Source organism: Bidens hawaiensis, unplaced genomic scaffold (assembly GCF_021521415.1).
Source record: "Bidens hawaiensis isolate Kalapana, Puna unplaced genomic scaffold, B.hawaiensis_p1.1 tig00027550_1, whole genome shotgun sequence".
Classification (NCBI taxonomy): domain Eukaryota; kingdom Viridiplantae; phylum Streptophyta; class Magnoliopsida; order Asterales; family Asteraceae; genus Bidens; species Bidens hawaiensis.
Window position 1 is genome coordinate 224,774 of NW_027494463.1, and position 22,399 is coordinate 247,172.

At 38.0% G+C, this 22,399-nt stretch overlaps 2 protein-coding genes across 2 annotated transcripts; both read right to left on the reverse strand.

Moving 5' to 3' along the window:
* Positions 1 to 8,217: 8,217 nt before the first annotated feature.
* LOC143575615 (zinc finger BED domain-containing protein RICESLEEPER 2-like) lies at positions 8,218 to 9,054 on the reverse strand. Its single transcript, XM_077059934.1, has 2 exons — positions 8,341 to 9,054; positions 8,218 to 8,268 (listed from the first exon to the last, which is right to left on the reverse strand). The coding sequence occupies exons 1-2, from the start codon at positions 9,052 to 9,054 to the stop codon at positions 8,218 to 8,220; spliced, it is 765 nt and encodes a 254-aa protein (XP_076916049.1).
* Positions 9,055 to 13,051: 3,997 nt separating this feature from the next.
* On the reverse strand, positions 13,052 to 14,301 carry LOC143575617 (uncharacterized). The gene is made up of 2 exons (XM_077059935.1): positions 14,143 to 14,301; positions 13,052 to 13,651 (listed from the first exon to the last, which is right to left on the reverse strand). Exons 1-2 carry the CDS (start codon positions 14,299 to 14,301, stop codon positions 13,052 to 13,054), a joined length of 759 nt encoding a protein of 252 aa, XP_076916050.1.
* Positions 14,302 to 22,399: the final 8,098 nt, after the last annotated feature.

Sequence of the window (22,399 nt, forward strand, 5' to 3'; positions counted from 1 at the left end):
CCTAGCGCGCCGCGGGAAGAACTATAATTCTTCGCGCGTCGAGGGATGAACTACGATCCTTAGCGCGCTGCGAGAAGAACTACAAATCCTTAGCGCGTCGCGGGAAGAACTACCGTTCTTAGCGCGCTGCGAGAAGAATTACAATTCTTAGCGCGCTGCGAGAAGAGTTCGTCTCGCGTATCGCTGAAACAGGTGGTCTTCACGCAGGATTCCTTGTAAGGGGTCTGGCGCGTGGAGCTGCGCAGACAACCTTAGGCGGGAAGGAACAAAGGACAAGCAAAGAGTTAGAAGAAAAAGAGGGAAACAAGGCGTAAGGGCGGGACGGCGACAAGGGGGAAAAGAAGGCGGAAAGAGAGAAGGAGAGGGACGGGACGGCGGAAAGAAAGAGAGAGAAAGAGGCGGGAAGGAAAATATATATTATTATTAAAAGTAAAATATAAGTATAAATATTAAATCATAAAAGAAAGAGATCGGGTCAGAGAAACGGGTACCTGGGTCGGGTCGGATCGGGGCAGATGTTACAGTGGTATACATATGATGCCTCTTTGGACTGTAACATCTGTATCCTTTCTCAATGCAATAAATTAACCTAGCACAACGAGTAATAAAAACCTAGAATACCCTAAACCAAACCACTAGCAACAGGCAAGTGAACATATCGGGTGTAGTATAGCTATGGGAAGTCCGGGAATGTCGAACCCTAGAGACACTTATTAAATCAACGAACCTAGATTCTAAAAGCTAAATGAATTAATAATTAAGAAAAAGATTATATTTTTTTTATTTTATTTTAAAACTAAAAATTAATTAGACTAAATTAATTAAACTAATTTGAACTAACAAATTAAACTTAAAATTCTTAAACATAGACGAATACAATAATGAGAAAGGCGTTACCTAGGTTTGAAATCCTAATCGTGAATCTTGGATGCTTATCGGCTATACAAACTGTGATGGAACCCGGATCTAAATATACGACACTCTAGACATCGTAGTGGATCCATGATTATTCTCTTGGTGTGACTAAAAGGATTACCTAAGGGACGTATGACGCAAACCGGTTGGTTGGATTACCTCTCAGTCTCTCCAACAATATTAAAGTACTCTAATGACTAGATCGCCTCTCGGTATCACTAATCACAACACATCCGGGAGTGTAAGGGACGTAAGAAGTAACCTAAAGATGCTAAAAAACTAAGGATAGCGAAAGTCAAAAGACAATAAGGAGCAAATCCACTCTCGTGCAATCTATACCTAAACCACCTAATGACCAAGACAACCACAACGATTTATTACCTCTTGGTCTCAAGATAGGCAGAACACTTAATTTCTCTAAACCTTCAAACAATAATTCCTATGGGTTATGTCCACTATAAACTATAAACTAGTTACGAACACACAGTAGGTAACCTAATATGAGTCTACACATGAGAGATTTTCACAAAGACATATGGAACTATTGAATAAAAGTAAATTAAAAATAAGTACGCATGTACATCTTATTAAACATCAAAAAGTTTATTACTAAAATATTAGTCCAACACCAATCACCAAGTACCGACAAGCAAACCAAAACTCAACAAATATTCATTCAAAGCCTAGGCAACTAAAAAGAGTTTAGCCAATAACAATGCTTAAAACAAAAATAAAATAAATTGGTTCAACTACTTTCATAAAAAAATTAGACAGAATTACAAATTTTGTCCTTTAAAATAAGACGAATTACGGTTCATGTCCTTTTCTAAGTTTCCTTGCAGACGGTGTACTTTAAACTTTTTTTTCCTACAAGTTTTGTCCTTTACGCTAACTGGGTTAGAAAAAGTCAGTTAAATGCCCTCACGTGAGACGCATGTGAGGGCATTTTTGTCTTTTCGTCTACCCTGCAACTTCTTCTTCCTCTTTTCTTCTTCATTTTTGCAGATCTCAATCCAAATCTAAGTAAGTGGCGGTACTTGAACCTGTCTTCGAATTTGTTTTCGGGTCACGTTCCTGCGACTTTTGTTTTTTTGAAGTCGTTGGTTGTTCTGTCGTTATCAAATAATAACGTCTCCGGCGGCATTCCACCCGAGATTGGTAATTGTTCCGCTCTTCAGGTTCTCGATTTGGGTTCGAACAGTTTGAGTTCCGAAATCCCTGCTGATGTTTCGCGTCTTTCCCATTTGACCGAACTTGATTTGAGTAATAATAATCTTTTCGGTGAAATCCCACCGCAACTTTCCGGCATTCCGTCCCTGAACTCCATTGTTCTAAACTCGAACCATCTTTCCGGAAACAAAATCCTCAACTCCGCCGGCAACCACCGTACACCGGCGCCGGAAAAAATGCCGATAACTCTTAACCTCCATTCCTTGTTCATTTTATCATCCACTTTAATCCTCATCATCTCCACACAATCAACGTCATCATTTCTCCAGCTTCCTTCAGTCTCAAACCCTAACCCTAACAATAATAACATCACCATCTCCGTCACCGCCTTCGGCGCCATCGGCGACGGCATCCACTACGACACCGTACCAATCCAGTCCGCCATCGACGCGTGCTCATCCGCCGGCGGCGGGCGCGTGGTGTTCCTGCCGGGGAAGTACTTAACAGCAACAATATGGTTGAAGTCCGGCGTGGTGTTGGAGGTGCAGAAGGAGGCGACGGTATACGGCGGGACAAGGCTGGAGGATTACCCGGCGGAGAGTGAGCGGTGGTACGTGGTGGTGGCGGTTAACATGGTCTCCGGTGGCCGTTAGTGGTGTGGTGGTGGTTTAAACAGAAAGAGAGAGAGAGAGAAGGGGGGAGAAAGAGAGAGAGATCTGCAAAAATGAAGAAGAAAAGAGGAAGAAGTTGCAGGGTAGACGAAAAGACAAAAATGCCCTCACATGCGTCTCACGTGAGGGCATTTAACTGACTTTTTCTAACCCAGTTAGCGTAAAGGACAAAACTTGTAGGAAAAAAAAATTTAAAGTACACCGCCTGCAAGGAAACTTAGAAAATGACACGAACCGTAATTCGTCTTATTTTAAAGGACAAAATTTGTAATTCTGTCAAAAAATTAATAAATTTAAACCAAAGAAATAGTGTTTAGATGAGTAGATGTGAACCCGGACACCTCGAATATAATCCAGTTTGCGGGTGTCCTTTGCTTTGTCTCTTATGTTGGTGATCTTAATTCCACATTTCTCTCACCAATCAAGAACAAAAATCCACGTGCTTCTTCTTTGAATTAATATATGTTTCGGTCAATAATAGTGACTCCAAAGTGCTGTCCAATCAATCACCAAGCATGTAAAATATTGCGAAAATTCTAAAAATAGTCCAAAAGAAGAGAGAGTATCAAAATAGTCCTTAAAATTTTGAACTTACCAAAACAATCCAATGATATATAGTGGCGCCGATATATTTGTTTTGAAATTCGTCCACCACTAAATCATTAACAGGTGTAAAGTGACTGACACAATCCGATATTTTTACTTTCAAATCTATCTGCCCCGATTATTTTGGTCTTAAATTCGTGTACACGTAAAATTCGTCTGACCAGACGAATTTCACATGAATTTCGTTGATCCTAACATCTTCATCTTCTTCATCATCTTCATCTTCATCACATCCTCCCTTTTCCGCCGCCACCCACCTCCTTCCCCGAAGAACTCCAAGAGCTCAACATTTTCCGGCGATCTACCGCCATCGTCGGAAATTCATAGATTTGACCGGTGGTGGCGGTGGCTCGCCGGAAAATATTGAGCTCTTGGAGTTCTTCGGGGAAGGATATGGGTGGCGGCGGCGAAGGGAGGTTGTGACGAAGTTGAAGATGAAGATGAAGAAGGTGAAGATGAAGAAGATGAAGACGATGAAGATGAAGATGTGAAGGAGATGAAGAAGATGATGAAGGAGATGAAAAAGATGAAGATGATGAAGGAGGTGAAGATGTTTTTTTTTTAAAATTCGTCTCCAAAGATGAAATTCACGTGAAATTCATTTACTCAGACGAATTTAAAAAAAACACGAATTTCAATGAAGATGATTTTCAAATAAATATGTATTTTAAAGATGATTTTTAAACAAAAACAATCTGGAAGGATTTATTTGAAAGGAAAACCAACGTGGTAGGTGGGTTATGGGATATTTGTCACTTTATCAGTGGACACTCAAATCTATCGGTGGGATTATATAGGCGACGGCTCCGATGGATTTAATGGGACCATTAATGGAAGTTGCAATTTCCTAGGACCGCTTGTGTACTCTCTCTCATAAAAAGGACTATTTTCAGAATTTTCCCGTAAAATACTGTGGACTCCCAAGAAAAAATAATATAATTGTGGTAGCAGCTTTTAGGTCATTCATCAATTTATAATTTTTGTGTTGACCTTTCTCTAAAGTCCATCCCATACGCTTTGTGGGCCCAACTTAATTCAAAAAGAAAAAAACTTAAATATTAAAACCTAATCATTATTATTATTATTATTATTATTATTATTATTATTATTATTATACGTCTCTCTCTCTCTTTTTTCTTTTTATGATACAATAATAATAATAATAATAATAATAATAATAATAAATAGTATAATATGTTATATTCTTGACTTGTCATTCGTCGGTCTCAAATTTAGTAAAAGTGCTCCAGTTTAGCCCGTTGTCTATTGAAACCATTTAACTCCATGTGAACTAAATATTAATAATATTTAATAAAAACTTGGATCAAAAGCACTTAAAAGTATAGAAAATATTTATACAAATAATTGAGACAACATCAAATATCCCCACACGTGAACATTTTTTGTCCCCGAAAAAGCTATTTGCAATGGAATCATAATTGAAAAACTGATTTTCAAAAACATTTAGGTTAAATTAATTAGTAACAGATAAACGAAAAAACCGCGATTGCCGATATTGCTGTCCACTTAAACCCAGCTACCAACCTATCAAGCCCCCCCAAAATCATATTTAACGATTAAGTTTAAGTGATATCAATAAACTTATGGGTCTCACACCTAAATAGTTACAGATCTGCTTACCCCTATCTCAAGCATAATCAAGACAATTAAAACCTGGTTGAAATAGGCTGGTTCAACCTAACAACGTAAGCTAAAAACCCTTTAATGGTAAGAAGAAAATACACTTAGATGGAATTTAGATGGATGAAAGATCAAGTGAGGTCGTACGAGCAATACCTACAATTAAAACTATATTAGCGGATTTCGGCCCAGCATTGTTTCACCCGAGCTGCAACCCAGTATATGACGGTCCCAGGCCTCCACCCTTAGTATTTCCAAAAAATATATATTGACTAAAAACCTTGGGCCCCAACAGTGTATCCTCAGAGTCACCATCCCCTTGGTAACACGTAAGCTCTCAGCCCCGTCTAGTGTGTGACTTTTGGCCTCTTTTCTATTTTTGATTTTTTTAGTGAATGCTTCTTTGGCATTTGCATAACTTTCTCATTCACTTTACTTTCAAAATATTTGCACATCTTTGACGTTCGTGTAACAAAATTTTGTGCTCTTATGCATATTTTACCTAAATATATAACTATTTTCTAAGCTCGTATAAATGATGGACATGGCGGGGCGCCACCACTCATTATTTACTTTCATAAAACAAAGTGGCGTGCTATACTTTCATAAAACAAAGTGGCGTGCTAGTTTTAAGTGCATGTAATTCTCACCACCGTAAGGTGGTCAAATTACGGTAATACTCGTTATGCCCTATCGAATTTTCAGCTACAATATCCCCTTCAAGATGAGAACCCACAAGGTTTATGACTATTAGGTATATTAATAATAATCAGAGGAAACCTTTCAATGCTAGTTGGGCCTACCGACATATCCCAAATTAAGTGCGCTTTGTATAATTTTTAACTCATATATATTAGTAGTTTTAAAAACCAATCCCCAATTTTTCTATCATTTTTCATTTTGTTGCAAAATATTTAATTTAAGGGATATTTTTATAATTTTATTTTATTTTTATAATTTATTTTTTATTTTATATATTTTTATTTTTTATGAATTTTTTTCTTTAACTTTTTTTAATTTTATATAAATATATAGTTTCTTTCTTTCTTTCCTTTTTATTTTTATAAAAACGTCGGTTTCCCATCCCCACACTTAAATTTCACATTGTCCTCAACGAGAGACAGGAAAAAGACAAAAATAAAACATAAATAAAATAAAATAGAATAAATCAAAGCATAAAGAAAATGGAACAGACTCCTCTGGTAATATGGCAGTGATCTTCGTATGTCAAGTCTGATAAAGCGACCGTATAGCATTTCATTCGCGGCTTTTGGGTCCCCTCTACAATCAAATAAGCTCAGAACACCCGTTCGAATGGTGATTGAGTACGAACGAAAACATCCAAACCTATAAAACAAAGTTCAAAGCACCAAAATCAGACATCAAACAAACTCTAAAACTTAAAAACCGACACAAAATACAAAAAATAAAAGAAAACAAATACAAACATATACAAACTCTACACTTAGGTATTCACCGAGGTCCTATCCCTATCAATCAATAAATCTAGGGATGTCGAGGAGAAACACGTCTTGCTCGACCGAATCAATCGGCCCACCAATATAATGCTTTAACCTATGGTCGTTCACCTTCCACGAGCTCCCATCAGCATTGTGAAGTTCAGCAGCACCATGTGGGAACACCTCTTTGACCATATACGGTCCTCCCTATCTCAATCTAAGTTTGCATGGAAATAACTTCATACGAGAATTATAAATTAACACTTGATCCCCACACTTAAACTCTTTAACCTTCTTCAACTTCCGATGGTGCAGCGCCTTCGTACGCTCTTTATAACTCCAAGATCTCACATACACCTCAACTCTTAACTCCTCAACCTCATAAATTTGGAGATACCGGTTTCTCGCAGCTTGGGTCAGGTCAAGATTAACGGATCTCAATGCCCAATATTCTCTATGCTCTAACTCAACCGGTAGATGACACGCTTTCCCGTAAACCATCCTAAAGGGTTTGGTCCTGATAGGAGTTTTAAACGATGTTCAGAAAGCCCAAAGCGTATCATCTAACTTATCAGACCAGTCCTTGCAGTTCTTGCCGGCAGTTTTCTCTAGAATTCGCTTAGCACCTCGGTTTGTGTTCTCCACTTGCCTGCTCGTCTATAGGTGATAGGCGGTGGACTACCGATGGGTGACCCCATACCGTGACAACGCCTTCTCCATATGGGCATTGCAAAAGTGCGTACCCCTATCACTGATTAAGGCTTTGGGAGTACCAAACCGATAAAACAACCTCTTCAAGAATCCCACTATAACTCGAGCTTTGTTAATGGGCAAGGCTTTAGCCTCAACCCACTTGGAAACATATTCGATATCCACAAAAATGTATTGGCTCCCTCGAGAAGAAGGGAACGGACCAATGAAATCAATGTCCTAAACGTCGAAGACCTCACAAACCTGAATAGGTTCAGGTTTTCGTGGCATCTCATTACGGGATGAGATGTTTCCAGTGCGCTGATATGCGTCACACTGTTTGACAAACTCGTGTGAGTTTTTGAAAATAGATGGACAATGAAAACTAGGGGGTGCAAACGAGCCGAGCTGAGCCCGAGCTATGCACTACTCGAGCTCGGCTCATTAAGATTTTCGGAAGCTCGAGCTCGAGCTCGAGTCGAGCCCATGTTTTCAGGATCGAGCTCGGCTCGTGTTGACATCTTAGAGCTCAGGATCGGCTCGATAGGCTCGAAAAACCCTTTAAACGAGCCCAGGCTCGGATTAAGCTCGCCAAAGCTCGACTCGATAAGCTCGATTTAGTATTAACTAGCGCAGTGATAAATAGAGACATGCGATTTGAAACTTGAAAGTCTCATATAAAAGTTAACCTAAAAAGTCAAACCAAAATAACCATACAAACGACAAAAATAAGTCTAAATAACCATACGAACATACAAAACCAACAAAAATAAACATAAGAAGTAGCGAGAACAAGCTAATGTTTTTTTTAGAAAAAGCCATAACGACCATCCAAATTTCTTGTCTTCTCCAATTCCATAGCCAATATTCAAAAAAAGTCCCGAACCACTAATTGAATAAAAACCTGAAACAATAAATCAATAATATATTCAATAATTAAATTATAATAACAAACAAATTTCAACAAAGTTTAAGTCTACAACATAATGTAGGTACAATTTAGTTTTGTTTAGTCAATATATAAGTTTTAACCAAACAATTTATTCAATATGTGTACCTTTATTTTAGTTTTGTTTCCCACTTGGTAATAAAACCTCAAACGGTGCGTCATCCTTCTACAAAAACAAAGACACAAAGTCAATACTTTAAAATAAATAATCATATATGTTTTAAGGTTTTAAATTTACCTTTAGCTTCTTCTTTATTTCATACATTTGCCTAATCCAATCCCCTCCACAAATTAGCATTTCTACAGTAGAAGGCGATAATGTAGATCGATATGGATCAATAACTCTCCCTCCCGCGCTAAATGTTGACTCAGAAGCGACAGTTGAAACTGGAACTGCAAGTATATCCGATGCCATCTTAGATAGAACAGGATATTTTAGCTTGTGAGTGTTCCACCAATCTAACACATTGAAGTTCATTTGTTCACGCCCTTTAATAACACCTTCTTCGAAATACATTTTAAGTTCAGATTTGTTTGGCCTCACCACTTCAACATCTTTAAGAAACTCCCCAAATGCGTCCCTTCCTGAACTTGATGCATTTTCATTAGGCGTTGAAATCGTGCTTCCTCCAGAAGATCCACTTTTACTTGTAGCATCTTTGATTGATTCATCATACATCTTCAAATATTCTTCGTGCATTTTAGTTAGTGCATCCAACACGTCTTCAATATTCTTCTCGGCTTCAGCTTGTGGGTATATCTTTGGGTAACAAAATTCAATATACCAATTTTTTAACCTGGGATCTAGCACTGCAGCTATGGCCATCAATAAGTGACACTCTCCCCAGTACTTATCAAACTTTTCCTTCATTTTTTCAGTCATGACACGAATGAAATTACTCTCGGATAATACACTTTTGTCTAATGTTTCTATGACTTTGTAAACCTCCATAAGGTATAAATTTGCAGTGGGATAATCACTAACAGATATGATATTTGTGCAATCCTTAAAAACCTTCAAAACTTCACACACATCTTTCACATTTTCCCAATCTAGTTAGGTGGGTAAGTGTTTAAAATGTGGTTCGTATTCTGCATATCTAGAAAACAATATAAATTAATAAAATATATACTCAATCATGGAATATAAAAAACATTGGCATTTATAAAACATACCTTGGAAAAACGTCTTTAAACTTAATAGCAACAGATAGCATATCGTATGTGGAATTCCATCTCGTCAGAACATCAATTAGTAACTTCTGTCACGCATTTGAAGTTGATGTGCAGCAGTCGAAAACGTCTGACGCCTTGCCTCTGAATGATTTATATATTTCACAGCTTCACAAACCTCTTCAATGACGAAATCAATCTTTGAAAGACCATCTTTAACAAGCAAATTTAAGATATGTGCGCAACACCGAACATGAAATAACCTTCCACCACAAGGAAGTTTCTTAACTCTATCAAAGTTGGTTTTCAAAGTATTCACCGCCCTGTCATTATATGAGGCATTATCCACGGAAATGGAAAAGATCTTTTTCTCAATTCCCCACTCCTTTAAACATTTGTAGATGCCATCTGCAATATCAAGACCGGTACGAGGAGGAGGTACATGCACAAAACTTAACACACGTTTTTGCAATCTATGTTGTAAAATTTCTAAAGTTAAAATTAATAAAATAATTAAATGAAAGAATATATGCATATAGCATGTTAAAAGAAAGGAAAAAAAAGGTATAGAGGTGTTCATCATACCTCCAATTCTGATCAATGAAGTGCTTGGTGATGACCATGTACTCAATTTTTTGGTGAGATGACTTCCAACAATCAGTGGTCAAACTAACGTTTGAAGCTTCGTTTACATAAGCTTTTAATTTTTTCTTTTCGTGCTCGTATACCTTAAAGCAATCTGCCGTTATTGTGGTCCTACTTACCTTCTCAAACATTGGATTTGACATCTTCATCATGTATACGAACATGTCATCTTCAACAATGCTAAATGGTTGCTCGGTTGCCATTATCCAGTGTGCTATTGATTCCCTCATCTTGTTTGCATCATACTTTGCGTTAGGTGCAATAAAAGGAAACCACTTATTTAAACCCATATCAACATCAACCGGCTGAAAATTTAGCAACTGTTGAGTTCTTAAATATTGCTTTCGTTTCATGCAACTCTCCATGTGTCTTGTCCATGTTGATGTAGGCTTGCCTGTGCTTACAGACAAAAGTTTAGTGCAATGAATGCATTTAACTTTTTCCGTCCCATTGGGAAGAGTCACTTCTTCAACATCCTCCCATACTTTTGCTTTCCTTGCACGTTTACGCTTAAGCAAGACATCATCTTTGTCATTGGGATCTACACTTGCAGTCTCATTAACATTTTGATTATGGGGTGCATCAAGGTTCTTATCTCCATCAAGATTAATGTAATCTTGTGCAGATTGAGATGGTTGATTTTGACCTTCTTGTTGCCTTGAATTTGATGTTGAGCCTTGCATTGTACTAAATCTTTTTTTAGTTCCTTGTTTCATTAATATAAAGATCTAATAACATCAAAAGAAAAACAATTGTCATGACTCATGAATTTAGAAGCCATCAACAATTCATCATTCATCAACATGCTATAACAGAATAATGCATTTTAATAATCACAACACCATCTAGAAAAATATAAGCAAGTTAAAAGGACTTCTTACTTTTTTTTTACCTTAACAGTAAGTTTTTCATAAATTAGACCATTTTAGACTTTTAGTTAGAAACTTAGAATAAGTAACTTTTTGCGAAAATAACTCAACATTTGACTTTGGTATTCAATAGATGAATCTAAAAACATATTTCTTTTTTTACCGGATTGAACGAAAAGGACCAAGTAATTCCGTTTGATCATTGAAAAGATACAAGTCAACTGCTATATTGCTAGTTTATTATTCTATTTACTTGGACTTCTTTTAAAAAATAATAATTAAAAAGAACATGTTATATTGCTGTGAACAAGATAACACATGCATACAGCTTCTGTTTGTTAACAACTTAACATATATGAAACCAATAAATGATTGAACAAAAGTGAATCTTTATAATTTATATAATAGCATACAATAAACAAAATCAAACAATTAAACGATATTAGTTTCAAACTGAACCTGGAACAGAAGCTAAGTGATCCTTGATTAGTTCTAGACTTCTAGGGCAGAGGGTTGAATGTTTGATTGCCAACACTTTGGAAAAGATGGATAAGGAAACACAATCTTCCTTCTGGAGTTTTGATTTCTTAATCCCTTATACGTCGATTCAGTGTCTTGGGAGGCAAAGGGTTTGAATCTAGTATTACAATTAACAAGTTAAAAAGTGGGCCAGGAAGTTTTGTAATGGGCTGAATCATATTATGTGGGCTATAATGTTGGAAAAGAAGTAATATTATGAAAAGCTCGATAAGGCTCGACGAGCCCAACGAGCTTAACATGTTGGGCTCGGGCTCGGGCTCGAAAAATAAATGAGCCTTTTTTATGGCTCGGGCTCGGGCTCGACAAGGTTCAGCTCGTTCGAGCTTTTTATCGAGCCGATCTCGAGTAGCTCGCGAGTAGCTCGGCTCGTTTGCACCCCTAATGAAAACCAGAATCTAGAACTTTCCTAGCAGTGAACGACAGACCATGGTGGCCTCCAGTCAAACCCTCATGACAATGTCTAAGAATCTCACGGCCCTCTTCCCTACTCACATACTTCTTCAACACTCGATCGGCGCCTACACGAAACAAATACGGTAAATCCCATATGTAGTGGTTGACATTTGCGAATAACTTCTTCCTATGCTGATAACTCATGCCCTTGACCACCACTCCTTCGGCCAGATAATTCGCTATGTCGGAGAACCATGGCAGACCTTCCTATTCAGCACTCACGTATAACACTGAATCGCTCTCAAATCTCACTCTCACCATCATCAACGACTCGTGAGGAAACCTATCCCCGATGGTGTCTTCTCTAATCTCCTCTCTCTTTGGATCCTACAAACGTGATAAGTGATCCGCAACAACATTCTCCACTCCCTTTTTATCTCTAATCTCAATATCGAACTCGGAGAGCAAGAGAATCCATTGTATCAAATGAGGCTTGGCATCTTTCTTGGCGAACAGGTATCGCAATGCCGCATGATCAGTATAAACAATGGTTTTGGACAGCACGAGATAAGAATAGAATTTATTGAATGTGAATACCACTACTAGAAGCTCCTTCTTGGTAGTCGTGCAATTCTCCTGAGCATCATTGAGGGTCTTACCGGCGTAGTAGATAGGGTGAAATTGCTTGTCCTTCCACTGACCTAAAACAGCCCCGAATGCAAAATCACTAGCATCGCACCATGAGCTCGAAGGGTAAGCTCCAGTCGGGTGCTACTAAGATAGGGGCGTTAACTAGCTGCCCTCTGAGAAACTCAAACGCCTTCAGACAATCAGCAATGAAGTCGAATGTGATGTTCTTCTCCAGAAGGCGAGTCATGGGCCGGGTGATCTTAGAAAAATCTCTGATGAACCTACGATAAAACCCACATGCCCGAGAAAACTACGAACGGATTTCACACTAGTCGGTGGATGAAGTCTACTAATAGTGTCGATTTTAGCTCTGTCTACCTCAATACTGTCTCGCGAAATCTTGTGCCCGAGCATAATGCCTTCAGTCACCATGAAGTGGCACTTCTCCCAGTTCAGCATCAACTTCGTCTTTATGCACCGCTTCATCATCCTCTTAATATTAGAAAAACATTGATAAAAAGAGTCCCCGTATACCGAAAAACCATCCATGAAGACCTCCATGGAATTCTCGAACATGTCCTATAATATCGCTACCATGCAACACTGGAAAGTAGCCGGAGCATTACATAACCCGAAAGGCATACATTTGTAATATCGCTACCATGCAACACTGGAAATCGCCCTGACTATTGGAGTTCCTCATCGATTTGACGGCATCGAAGGTGACGTTTTCCCTAAACGAAGTGTAATTTTGCCGTCGAAGACGTCAATAAGCGCTTTAGCAGTACGTAGGAAGGGTCGTCTCAAAATGAGCGGGACCTGATCGTCAGCCTCCATGTCAAGAATAACAAAATCCACAGGGAAAACAAATTTATCGACTTTAACGAGTATGTTTTCTACGATTCCCCACGGATATTTTACCGAACGGTCGGCCAAGGATAAACTCATGCGCATCGGGATCGGCTCGCCAAGGTCTAGCTTTTTATAGAGAGAATAAGGCATAAGATTTATGCTAACACCTAAATCGGCTAACGCGTAGCTCTCAGTCGAGCTGCCAAACAAACACGGAATCGTGACGTGTCCCGGGTCTGCTAATTTCTCCGATAGCTTGTTCTGGACTACCGCAGAGCATCCCTCATTTAGGCATACGGTCGAAAGCCCCTCCATCTTCTTCTTATTCAAAAGATCTTTTAGGAATTTAGCATATTTGGACATATGTTGGAGTGCTTCGACAAACAGAAGATTGATTTTTAACTGTTTAAACATGTACAAGAAATGTCCATATTCCTCCACATATTTCTGCAGCAAAAGACGGGCAGGATACGGAACTGGAGTAAGATCGACTTCGGGACTCTTTTCTCTTCTGTTCAATCTTCTTCTCAACAACCTTCTTCGCAGGAGACTCACTGTTTGACGTGGTACTTTCTGGGCCTCGCCTCTCGTGCGTCCTTACAAGAACTCCATCTCTATCTCCTAGTCTACCGATTCCTCATCATCTACCGGCGGCTACTCTCTATCACCTCCTCTACCACTGTGGTTGGTCACCGCCTTCAACTGCACCTTCGGGTTAAGCTAGGTGCTTCCCTGAAACGCTCCGATCTACTTATTAGGTAGCACATGCTTTATCATCTCATCCACCTTCCGAGACATCTCCAAAAATGACGACTGCTGGTTCTTCAATATGGTGTCATTCTCAGCCAGTCTCTACTGTGTGTTATTAACTGTGTCAATAAGGTGGGAAAGCATGGTAGATTGCTTAGTTAGAAGCTCCTTAAGATCCAAATCCATACCGCTACTTTTCCCCGCACTCGAACTCCCTTCCACCTCTGTATCCCTAGGTTGACTCTTCTCCTGCCTCGGTTGAAAGCCCTGAGCATTATCTCCCGACCTCCAACCATAGTTGGAGTTGTTCCTTCATCCGGGGTTCCCGTAGGCATTCGGTCCTCCATTCTGATTTCCTAAGTAGTCCACCTGCTCCTGCTGATCGACTGGTCAATCAACTGTATCGTGCCCTCCTCGACAGATCTCGCACCTCTGAACGATCTTCTTCAAGTCTTTAATTTCTCTCTGCATTGCCCCTAAGGCAGCCGTGATGCTAGTATCATTCGAAACTTGATAGACGCCTCGAGCGGAAGAAATGGTGGTTTTAAAAGTACCTCGGGCGGACGGCTCCCGCCGTTCGTCTAGGGCGAAACTCTCAAACATCGAATCACACTCATCCATATCCAGCTTCTCTAACATGTTCCCTCCAGCCGACGTATTGAATCTCTGTTGCATCTCAAAGGTCAGCCCGTTATAGAATTTCTTGACTACGGCCCATTCAGACAAACAATACTGGGGGCATTTACTAAGCAGGGTATGGAACCTTTCCCAAGCCAAAGGGTATGACTCGTCAGGGTCCATACGGAAGGAATAGATCTAATCACGAAGTCGCGAGGCTTTAGATGGCGGAAAATACTTCTTTCGGAATTTATCTTGGAGTTCGTCCCAGGTAGTGACGGACCTAGGGGGAGGTTTTCCAACCATGATGATGCTCGATCCTCAAGATAAAATGGAAAAAGATGAAGGTAGATAGAAGCATTAGTGGTGTTGGCAATATGAAAAGTTTCGCAGATACGAGTGAATTTGTTTCGATGGCCCGGCGCGCCCTCGTCTTCAAGTCCATGAAATGGGGAGGAATTAGTAATAGAATTCATGACCTTGGTCGGAATCTGCCAATTATTAGAATCGGGCATCGCCGGACGTGTGATAGCAGACCGTCTCCCCGTAACTCCCTTATTCGCTCTCTAGTGAACCGTACACCTAGGGGGAATAGCGTCACCCATATCTAAAGTGAAATCTAAAACGTGTACCTTGCTTTCGCGTAGAGCACGTGTAATCTCCTGAAGATCCATACAACACTCACGAAAATCTCTCTCAGGCTCGTCAAAAATAGTGAACTCTGGTGGTCCTAGCAAACGAGTACGTCACATACGCTGAAAAACAGATAAAAGAGTGAGGACCCAAACTTATCCCTAAAACACACAAGGTATAAATAGAAATTAATAGCAATTAATATAATATAATAAAATAAAACTAATTAATTAAACTAAAACTAAAACTAAAAACAAATAAAAAGCAAAAAAAATCTAATTCGCCAATTAACAAATGTCCCCGTCAACGGCGCCAAAAACTTGATACGCTAAAAGTGGTATATAAAAATAATGCAATAAATTAACCTAGAACAACGAGTAATAAAAACCTACAATACCTTAAACCAAACCACTAGCAGCAGGCAAGTGAACCTATCGGGTGTGTAGAATAGCTATGGGAAGTCCGGGAATATCGACGAACCTAGATTCTAGAAGCTAAATAAATTAATAATTAAGAAAAAGATTATATTTTTTTATTTTTATTTATTTTATTTTAAGACTAAAAATTAATTAGATTAAATTAATTAAACTAATTTGAACTAACAAATTAAACTTAAAATTCTTAGACTTAGACGAAAACAATAATGAGAAAGGCGTTACCTAGGCTTGAAATCCTAATCGTGAATCTTGGATGCTTATCGGCTATACAAACTGTGATGGAACCGGGATCTAAATATACGACACCCTAGACATCCTAGTGACTCCCTGGTCATTCTCTGGGTGTGACCTAAAAGAATTACCTAAGGGACGTATGAAGCAAACCGGTTGGCTGGATTACCTCTCAGTCTCTCCAATAATACTAAAGTACTCTAATGACTAGATCGCCTCTTAGTATCACTAATTACAACACATCCGAGAGTGTAAGGGACGTAAGAAGTAACCTAAAGATGCTAAAAAAATCTAGGATGGTGAAAGTCAAAAGACAATAAGGGGCAAATCCACTCTCGTGCAATCAATACCCAAACCACCTAATGACCAAGACAACCCCAACTATCTATTACCTCTTGGTCTTAAGATAGGTAGAACACTTAATTTCTCTAAACCTTCAAACAATAATTCCTATGGATTATATCCACTATAAACTATAAACTAGTTACGAACACACAGTAGGTAACCTAATATGCGCCTACACATGAGAGATTTTCACAAAGACACATATATAAATATTGAATAAAAGTAAATTAAAAATAAGTACGCATATACATCTTATTAGACATCAAAAAGTTTATTACTATAATATTAGTCCAACACCAATCACCAAGTACCGACAAGCAAACCAAAACTCAACAAATATTCATTCAAAGCCTAGGCAACTAAAAAGAGTTTAGCCAATAACCATGCTTAAAACAAGAATAAAATAAACCAAAGAAACCGTGTTTAGATGAGTAGATGTGAACCCGAACACCTTGAAGATAATCCGGTTTGCGACTGTCCTTTGCTTTGTCTCTTATGTTGGTGCTCTTAAATCTTAATTCCACATATTCTCTCCAATCAAGAACAAAAATCCACGTGTTTCTTCTTTGAATTAATACAGGCTATGGCTATCCACACACCCTTGACCTATCCACACACCCTTTAACGTGGGATTTCATATGATCGTATAACCCTATACGATCGTATGTAGGGTATGTGGATAACCAAAGGGTGTATGAATATCATATACCTTAATATATGTTTCGGTCAATAATAGTGACTGTTGTCCAATCAATCACCAAGCATGGCGATTTCTGCTCCCCGTAAAATATTATCTCTGGCAACTGCTATGGACTCTAAGAAGAAATAATATAATTGTGATAGCGGCTTTTAGGTCTTTGATCAATTTATAATTTTTGTTTTGACCTTTCTCCAAAGTCCATCCCATGTGCTTTGTGGGCCCAATCTAATTCAAAAAGAAAGAAACTTAAATATTAAAACCTAATCATTATTTATTATTATTATTATTATTATTATTATTATTATACATTTCTTTCTCTCTTTTTTTTTCTTTTTAAGATACAATATATAATAGTAATAATAATAATTATTATACTATATTATATTCTTGACTCGTCACTCGTTAGTCTCAAGTTAGTAAAAGTGCTCCAGTTTAGCCCATTGTCTCTTGAAACCATTAAACTCATATGTGAACCAAATATTAATAATATTCAATAAAAATTTGGCTCAAAAGCACTTAAAAGTATAAGAAATATTTATATAATAATATGTATAATTGAGACCACATCAAAAGGATCTGAATATTCTTTTGAAATTGAGTTTGAATCATGGTATAAAGCATTTTAAATTTATCGGGACCTCAGACTTGTGTTTTAAGAAGTAAATCCATGTCATACGTGTGCAATCGTCAACAAAGAGTAGAAAGAAATGAAAGTTTTGCCCCCAATGACCTTTGGGGGTCTCCAAACATCGGAATGAATCATTGAGAAAGGTGAATCGACTTTCGTGTTATTTGGGCTAAAGGAATGTCTATGGCTCTTAGATAAGGCACAAACTTCACACGTAAACACTTTATTTGTAAAATATAGTTTAGGAAATAAAAGATTTAAATACCCGATAGACGGGTGCCCCAAACGTCTATGCCACAACCAAGCTTCCTTATCAGTAGTTTCGTGAGCCAGCATCACAATACCTCCTTGAGTCACTTCTTCCACGTAGTACAATCCTTGGTGCTCAGTGCCACGCCCAATAATCATTCTCGTCCTGATGTCTTGTAAAATACAATAGGTGGGGTGCATTAAAACTATACAGTTAATTCTTTTGTTACATGGCTGATGGATATAGTTTATGTGACAATGATGTAACATAGAGGAAATTTGAGAGTTTTAAGGTGGATGAAATTGAGATTGTACCACTTTTTTCCACATCCATTACCGCGCTGTTTATCGTTTGTATATGAGTTTTTGCTGGTTTAGATGATGTGGTAAGATCTGATAGATCATAAGTCATAGTGTCGGTTGCACCACAATAAAAAATCCATGATTTATCTTGTTTTTTATAAAAACTTTGAGCCATATTTGCCCTTCCATTATGTTCAAGGGTTGGTTTGCAATTATTGAAAGTTTCTTTTATAAAACAATTAAATGTGCCATTTCGTGACCTTGTTATTAATACAGGGGCTAAATTAGAGATATTGTGTTTTAAGAGAAAAGGGTCTGAGGACTTTTTCCCAAACCCGTTACCTATAGGCGGTGATTCATTACAACTCTAACTTGTGGTTGCCATCTCAGCGAAACCTCCACCAGTCTGGTCATTGTTGTTGTTTTTGATGGTGCTATCACTACCTATTGTGGCGGCGAAGTTGTTTCCGATGGCTTAATCACTTCCTACGGCGGCGGTGATGTTGTTTCCGACGTTTTTGTCGGTGGTGTTCTCATTGCCTTTGACTGGTACATTTTCTTTCTCGTCGTTTCCGATGGTGATGGCAGTAGTGTCAACAAATCCTTCTTCTTCTGATTTGACTGCCGGTGATGGTGATAGTAGTGCCGCCCACGGTGGTGGTTGCATCCCCTTGTAAGGCCCCGTTCCTGGTGCCTTACATTTGGCGTTGAATTTACTCATAAATGTAGTTTGTTACAGCGGAAGTCTATAGAAATCGCAACGGAAATTTAAACTTATAAAACACTTCTAACTCTAGCTAGATCTTCAATATGGATAGCCTCGCGCACCCCAAGCTTGCCACGTCATTAATAATACATGCATGTATACTAAAAGTTAGCTACACGCTGAGTGAGTTCTAACGTTCTTTCTTTTCATAAAATTTAATTTATAATTAAATCGCATTCTTTAAACATTCATACGCAATGTAACACTCGTCTATAACTAGTCTCGTACGTACTTGCTCATAACCTAGCCTTCTATTCTTACTTGTAACCAAACCATATCAAGTTAGAGGGATTTTCCATCCTAACTTGTTGCGCATGCATGAGGCCCGAAGGCTCTGTGCGCGCACATGTACTCGTCCTTCTCTGTATAACATCCATTTACATATATATACATATTATTATTCTATGAAAATATTTGATAGGGCTTGCTCCCTATCTTCTTTATGTTCTAACAACTAACATTTACCCATGCTACTAGTATCCATAGCTGGACCATACATTCACACAACGTATATCTATACATTTAAAATTATCATGCCATGCAATCGTACTACATATACGCACATAATTAATAGCTACTGTACTTAGTATCCCTAATTGGACCACATTATCTTTTGTATCCAAAACTGGACCATATTATTCTTTGTATCCATAACTAGACCATATTATTCTTTGTATCAATAACTGGACCATATTATTCCTTGTATCCATAACTGGACCATATTATTCTTTGTATCCATAACTGGACCATCTTATACATATTATCCTAATCAATCAATTCATTGTATCTATAACTAGACCACATTATTATCACCACACATGCCCGAACGTAGTATAGGCTTTTAGTCCTTTATTCTGCCCGTGCATCTGCTTTCCCTTGCATAGCACTCTGTCGTTCACATAAGCAGAGCATCTATTGATGTGCGTCGGATAACCCTATAATAATGACCTTCACAACTAAGCTTTAAATATAAAACGAAATCCTAAAACCACACAACCGGCAAGTGTACCGATCGCAAGTAGTATAGACCTAGGAAGTCCGAGTATCGAACACGTGGACACGTAAGACGCTAACGATCACTAACCCTAGACAAGACCTACCTAAAAATAATATTTAATTGATTTTTGATTTTTACTTACTTAACTAGACTAACTAACAAAACTTACCAAAAATAGAAAACTTAACGGGGACTAATTGTGTTAACTTAGGATGGAGAAAAACGTCTACCTAGGTCTTAATCAAATTGTAGGCCTAACAAGCTAATGGATTGAATGACTTCAAGACACCGGTCCCTAAAGATGACACGACTAAGGATCGCTCGGGCTCACTGGATCACCTCTGGGTCTCACTCAACAAGCCTAAACTACTCAAAATCGCCTAAAACGACCAAACCGGGAAACAATTGCTAACGTGTTCTAATGTTGGATTTCCTCTCAGTCTCACCAACACTCGACCCTAATGGTAATGAATACTACACAACCAAGGATAGAGGAACAATTCAACTTAAACCAAAATAGATCAACTAATCGCTCAAAACACCTAAACCTGACAAGAAACAAACTCGCTTTCACGCAATTCTTATTCTAGCATGCAAATGCAATGAAACAACCCTAACTTCTTATCACCTCTCGGTCTCAAAGAAGGTGTCTAACCGCTGTACTTAATCCAATAAATCATGCAACAACCCTACGGTTGTACCTACCGCAAACAAACCCTAAACACAAAGTCTAGAATCAAAAAATGCACCGATCAATCAATACAAAACAAATCAACCGACACACGGGGTTTATGCAATGAATTACAAAAATTTCTAGCCCTTAAACACAACCTATTTCATGTCTAAATCAAACTTTACAATAACAATTCAAGTCTATCAATCGAACAATCCATAAAACTCATCAAACACTAACAATAATCATCATTCCTAGGTAGAACCGACAAGTTTAGCCGAACATAATATTTGGACAACACCAAATACTCATTAAAATCACCATATAACTTGTCACGCCCCGATTAGCACAATGCGGAAGCGTAAAACAGGAATGTAACAGACACCTCTGGTATCAACACATTGTTTATAAAGAAACAGTACAAACTAATTTACAATTTATTACATTTCATTATTCTATCATTGTTTTATAGTCTAGGTGATTCAAACAAAACTAGTTCGTTAACTATACGATCTTACTAATAGTATCCTTGCTTCTATTCACATAGCATCAACCACACACCTTGGGCAAGTAACAGATCACCAAATCATTCCGATTTAGGTACACCTGAGAAGCAGTTTAAAACGGGTCAACTACTAGAGTTGGTGAGTTTCACGAGTTTAAAGGAAACAGTAATGAGTATTCACAAGTCAACACTTGTAATCATGAAATAAGTATGTATGTATGTAAATTATGTAATTATGCTAAGCTACAGTGAAGCCTTGACTGTATGTGCTGCGTGCATCCATTTCCCACGCTCAATCAACCACTGTGGCCCCTTACCGCCCACAACATGCCCCAAGTAGCTATGTCTAACACTACATAGCGTGTTGTATAATTATGGTCATGTGCAAACGGGATAAAGTCTTAGAAATATATGCCGGCTCCGTTTGGGTTTCTCAAATCAATAGTACTATTCACAAGTCACCGGCTCGAAGTTAATCACTGTGTTAGTGGGGACTTTCGTGTGTTAGCACTTAGATAATTCAAATCAATACATGTTTCAGGTATGTATATGTAATCAAACATGCTTTTCACCCAAAAAGTTCGTAAAACTGTTTAAAGAGTGGGGTCATGAAACTCACGGTTTAGTAGATAATCAGTACTGTATCAGCTTGTGGTTTGTTCGGTCCGCTATCAGTAGTTCCTATGATCAATATTATAATAATATTAATATTTTAATATTATTATAATCTCAATACTAAACTAGGCTGTATAACTAATCTGGGTGTAGCTGAAACGCCCAGAAAGTGGCAATAGGCTTAGGTTGTGATGTTGTTCAATGTCTAATACTTAAAACTGAATTTGGCTCAGATTCCCGTTTTCCCAGCTGGGCCAAGTTGTTCGTTTACGCGTTCAGAAAACAGTTATGGGAAAATAAGCTTGGGTAAATGTATTGGTTAATAAAATGATTAAGTTATAAAGAAGGATCACATACTGGGGTCCCGGATTAGCCACAGAGCCCGTTTCCGTTTATTCAGTTTGATTTAAGAAGAAACGCGCACAATCCATCCGGATTGTCCAGGTTTTTCATAGAAAAGTTCGTTTTTACTTAATTAGTCCAAAAATATGATTTTTGATCACTCTAGGTGTTTTGATATTCCCGCAGGTTCGTAAGTCACGAACTTGCTGGTTTTTATAAAAACTGAATTTGTTTAATCTTTAAATTAGCATAATTATTTAACCGTTAATCATTAAATTATGAAAATTTAGCCACTTATCAATTAAAATATTTAGATTTTTATAAAAATATTTCTAGAATTATTTACTGATTTATTAATTTATAAAAATTCATTTTATCAACTATATTTCGCCTGAAAATCGTC

Excerpts from the sequence above, each read along its gene's own strand:
- LOC143575617 (XM_077059935.1), bottom strand. The coding sequence starts at position 14,301 with ATGGAGGACCGAATGCCTACGGGAACCCCGGATGAAGGAACAACTCCA. Across the intron at positions 13,652-14,142 it reads GAGTGCGGGGAAAAGTAGCG|AAATATGTGGAGGAATATGG; the intron begins GTATGGATTTGG and ends CTTTTGCTGCAG.
- LOC143575615 (XM_077059934.1), bottom strand. The coding sequence starts at position 9,054 with ATGGAGGTTTACAAAGTCATAGAAACATTAGACAAAAGTGTATTATCC. Across the intron at positions 8,269-8,340 it reads AAATAAAGAAGAAGCTAAAG|AAGGATGACGCACCGTTTGA; the intron begins GTAAATTTAAAA and ends TTGTTTTTGTAG.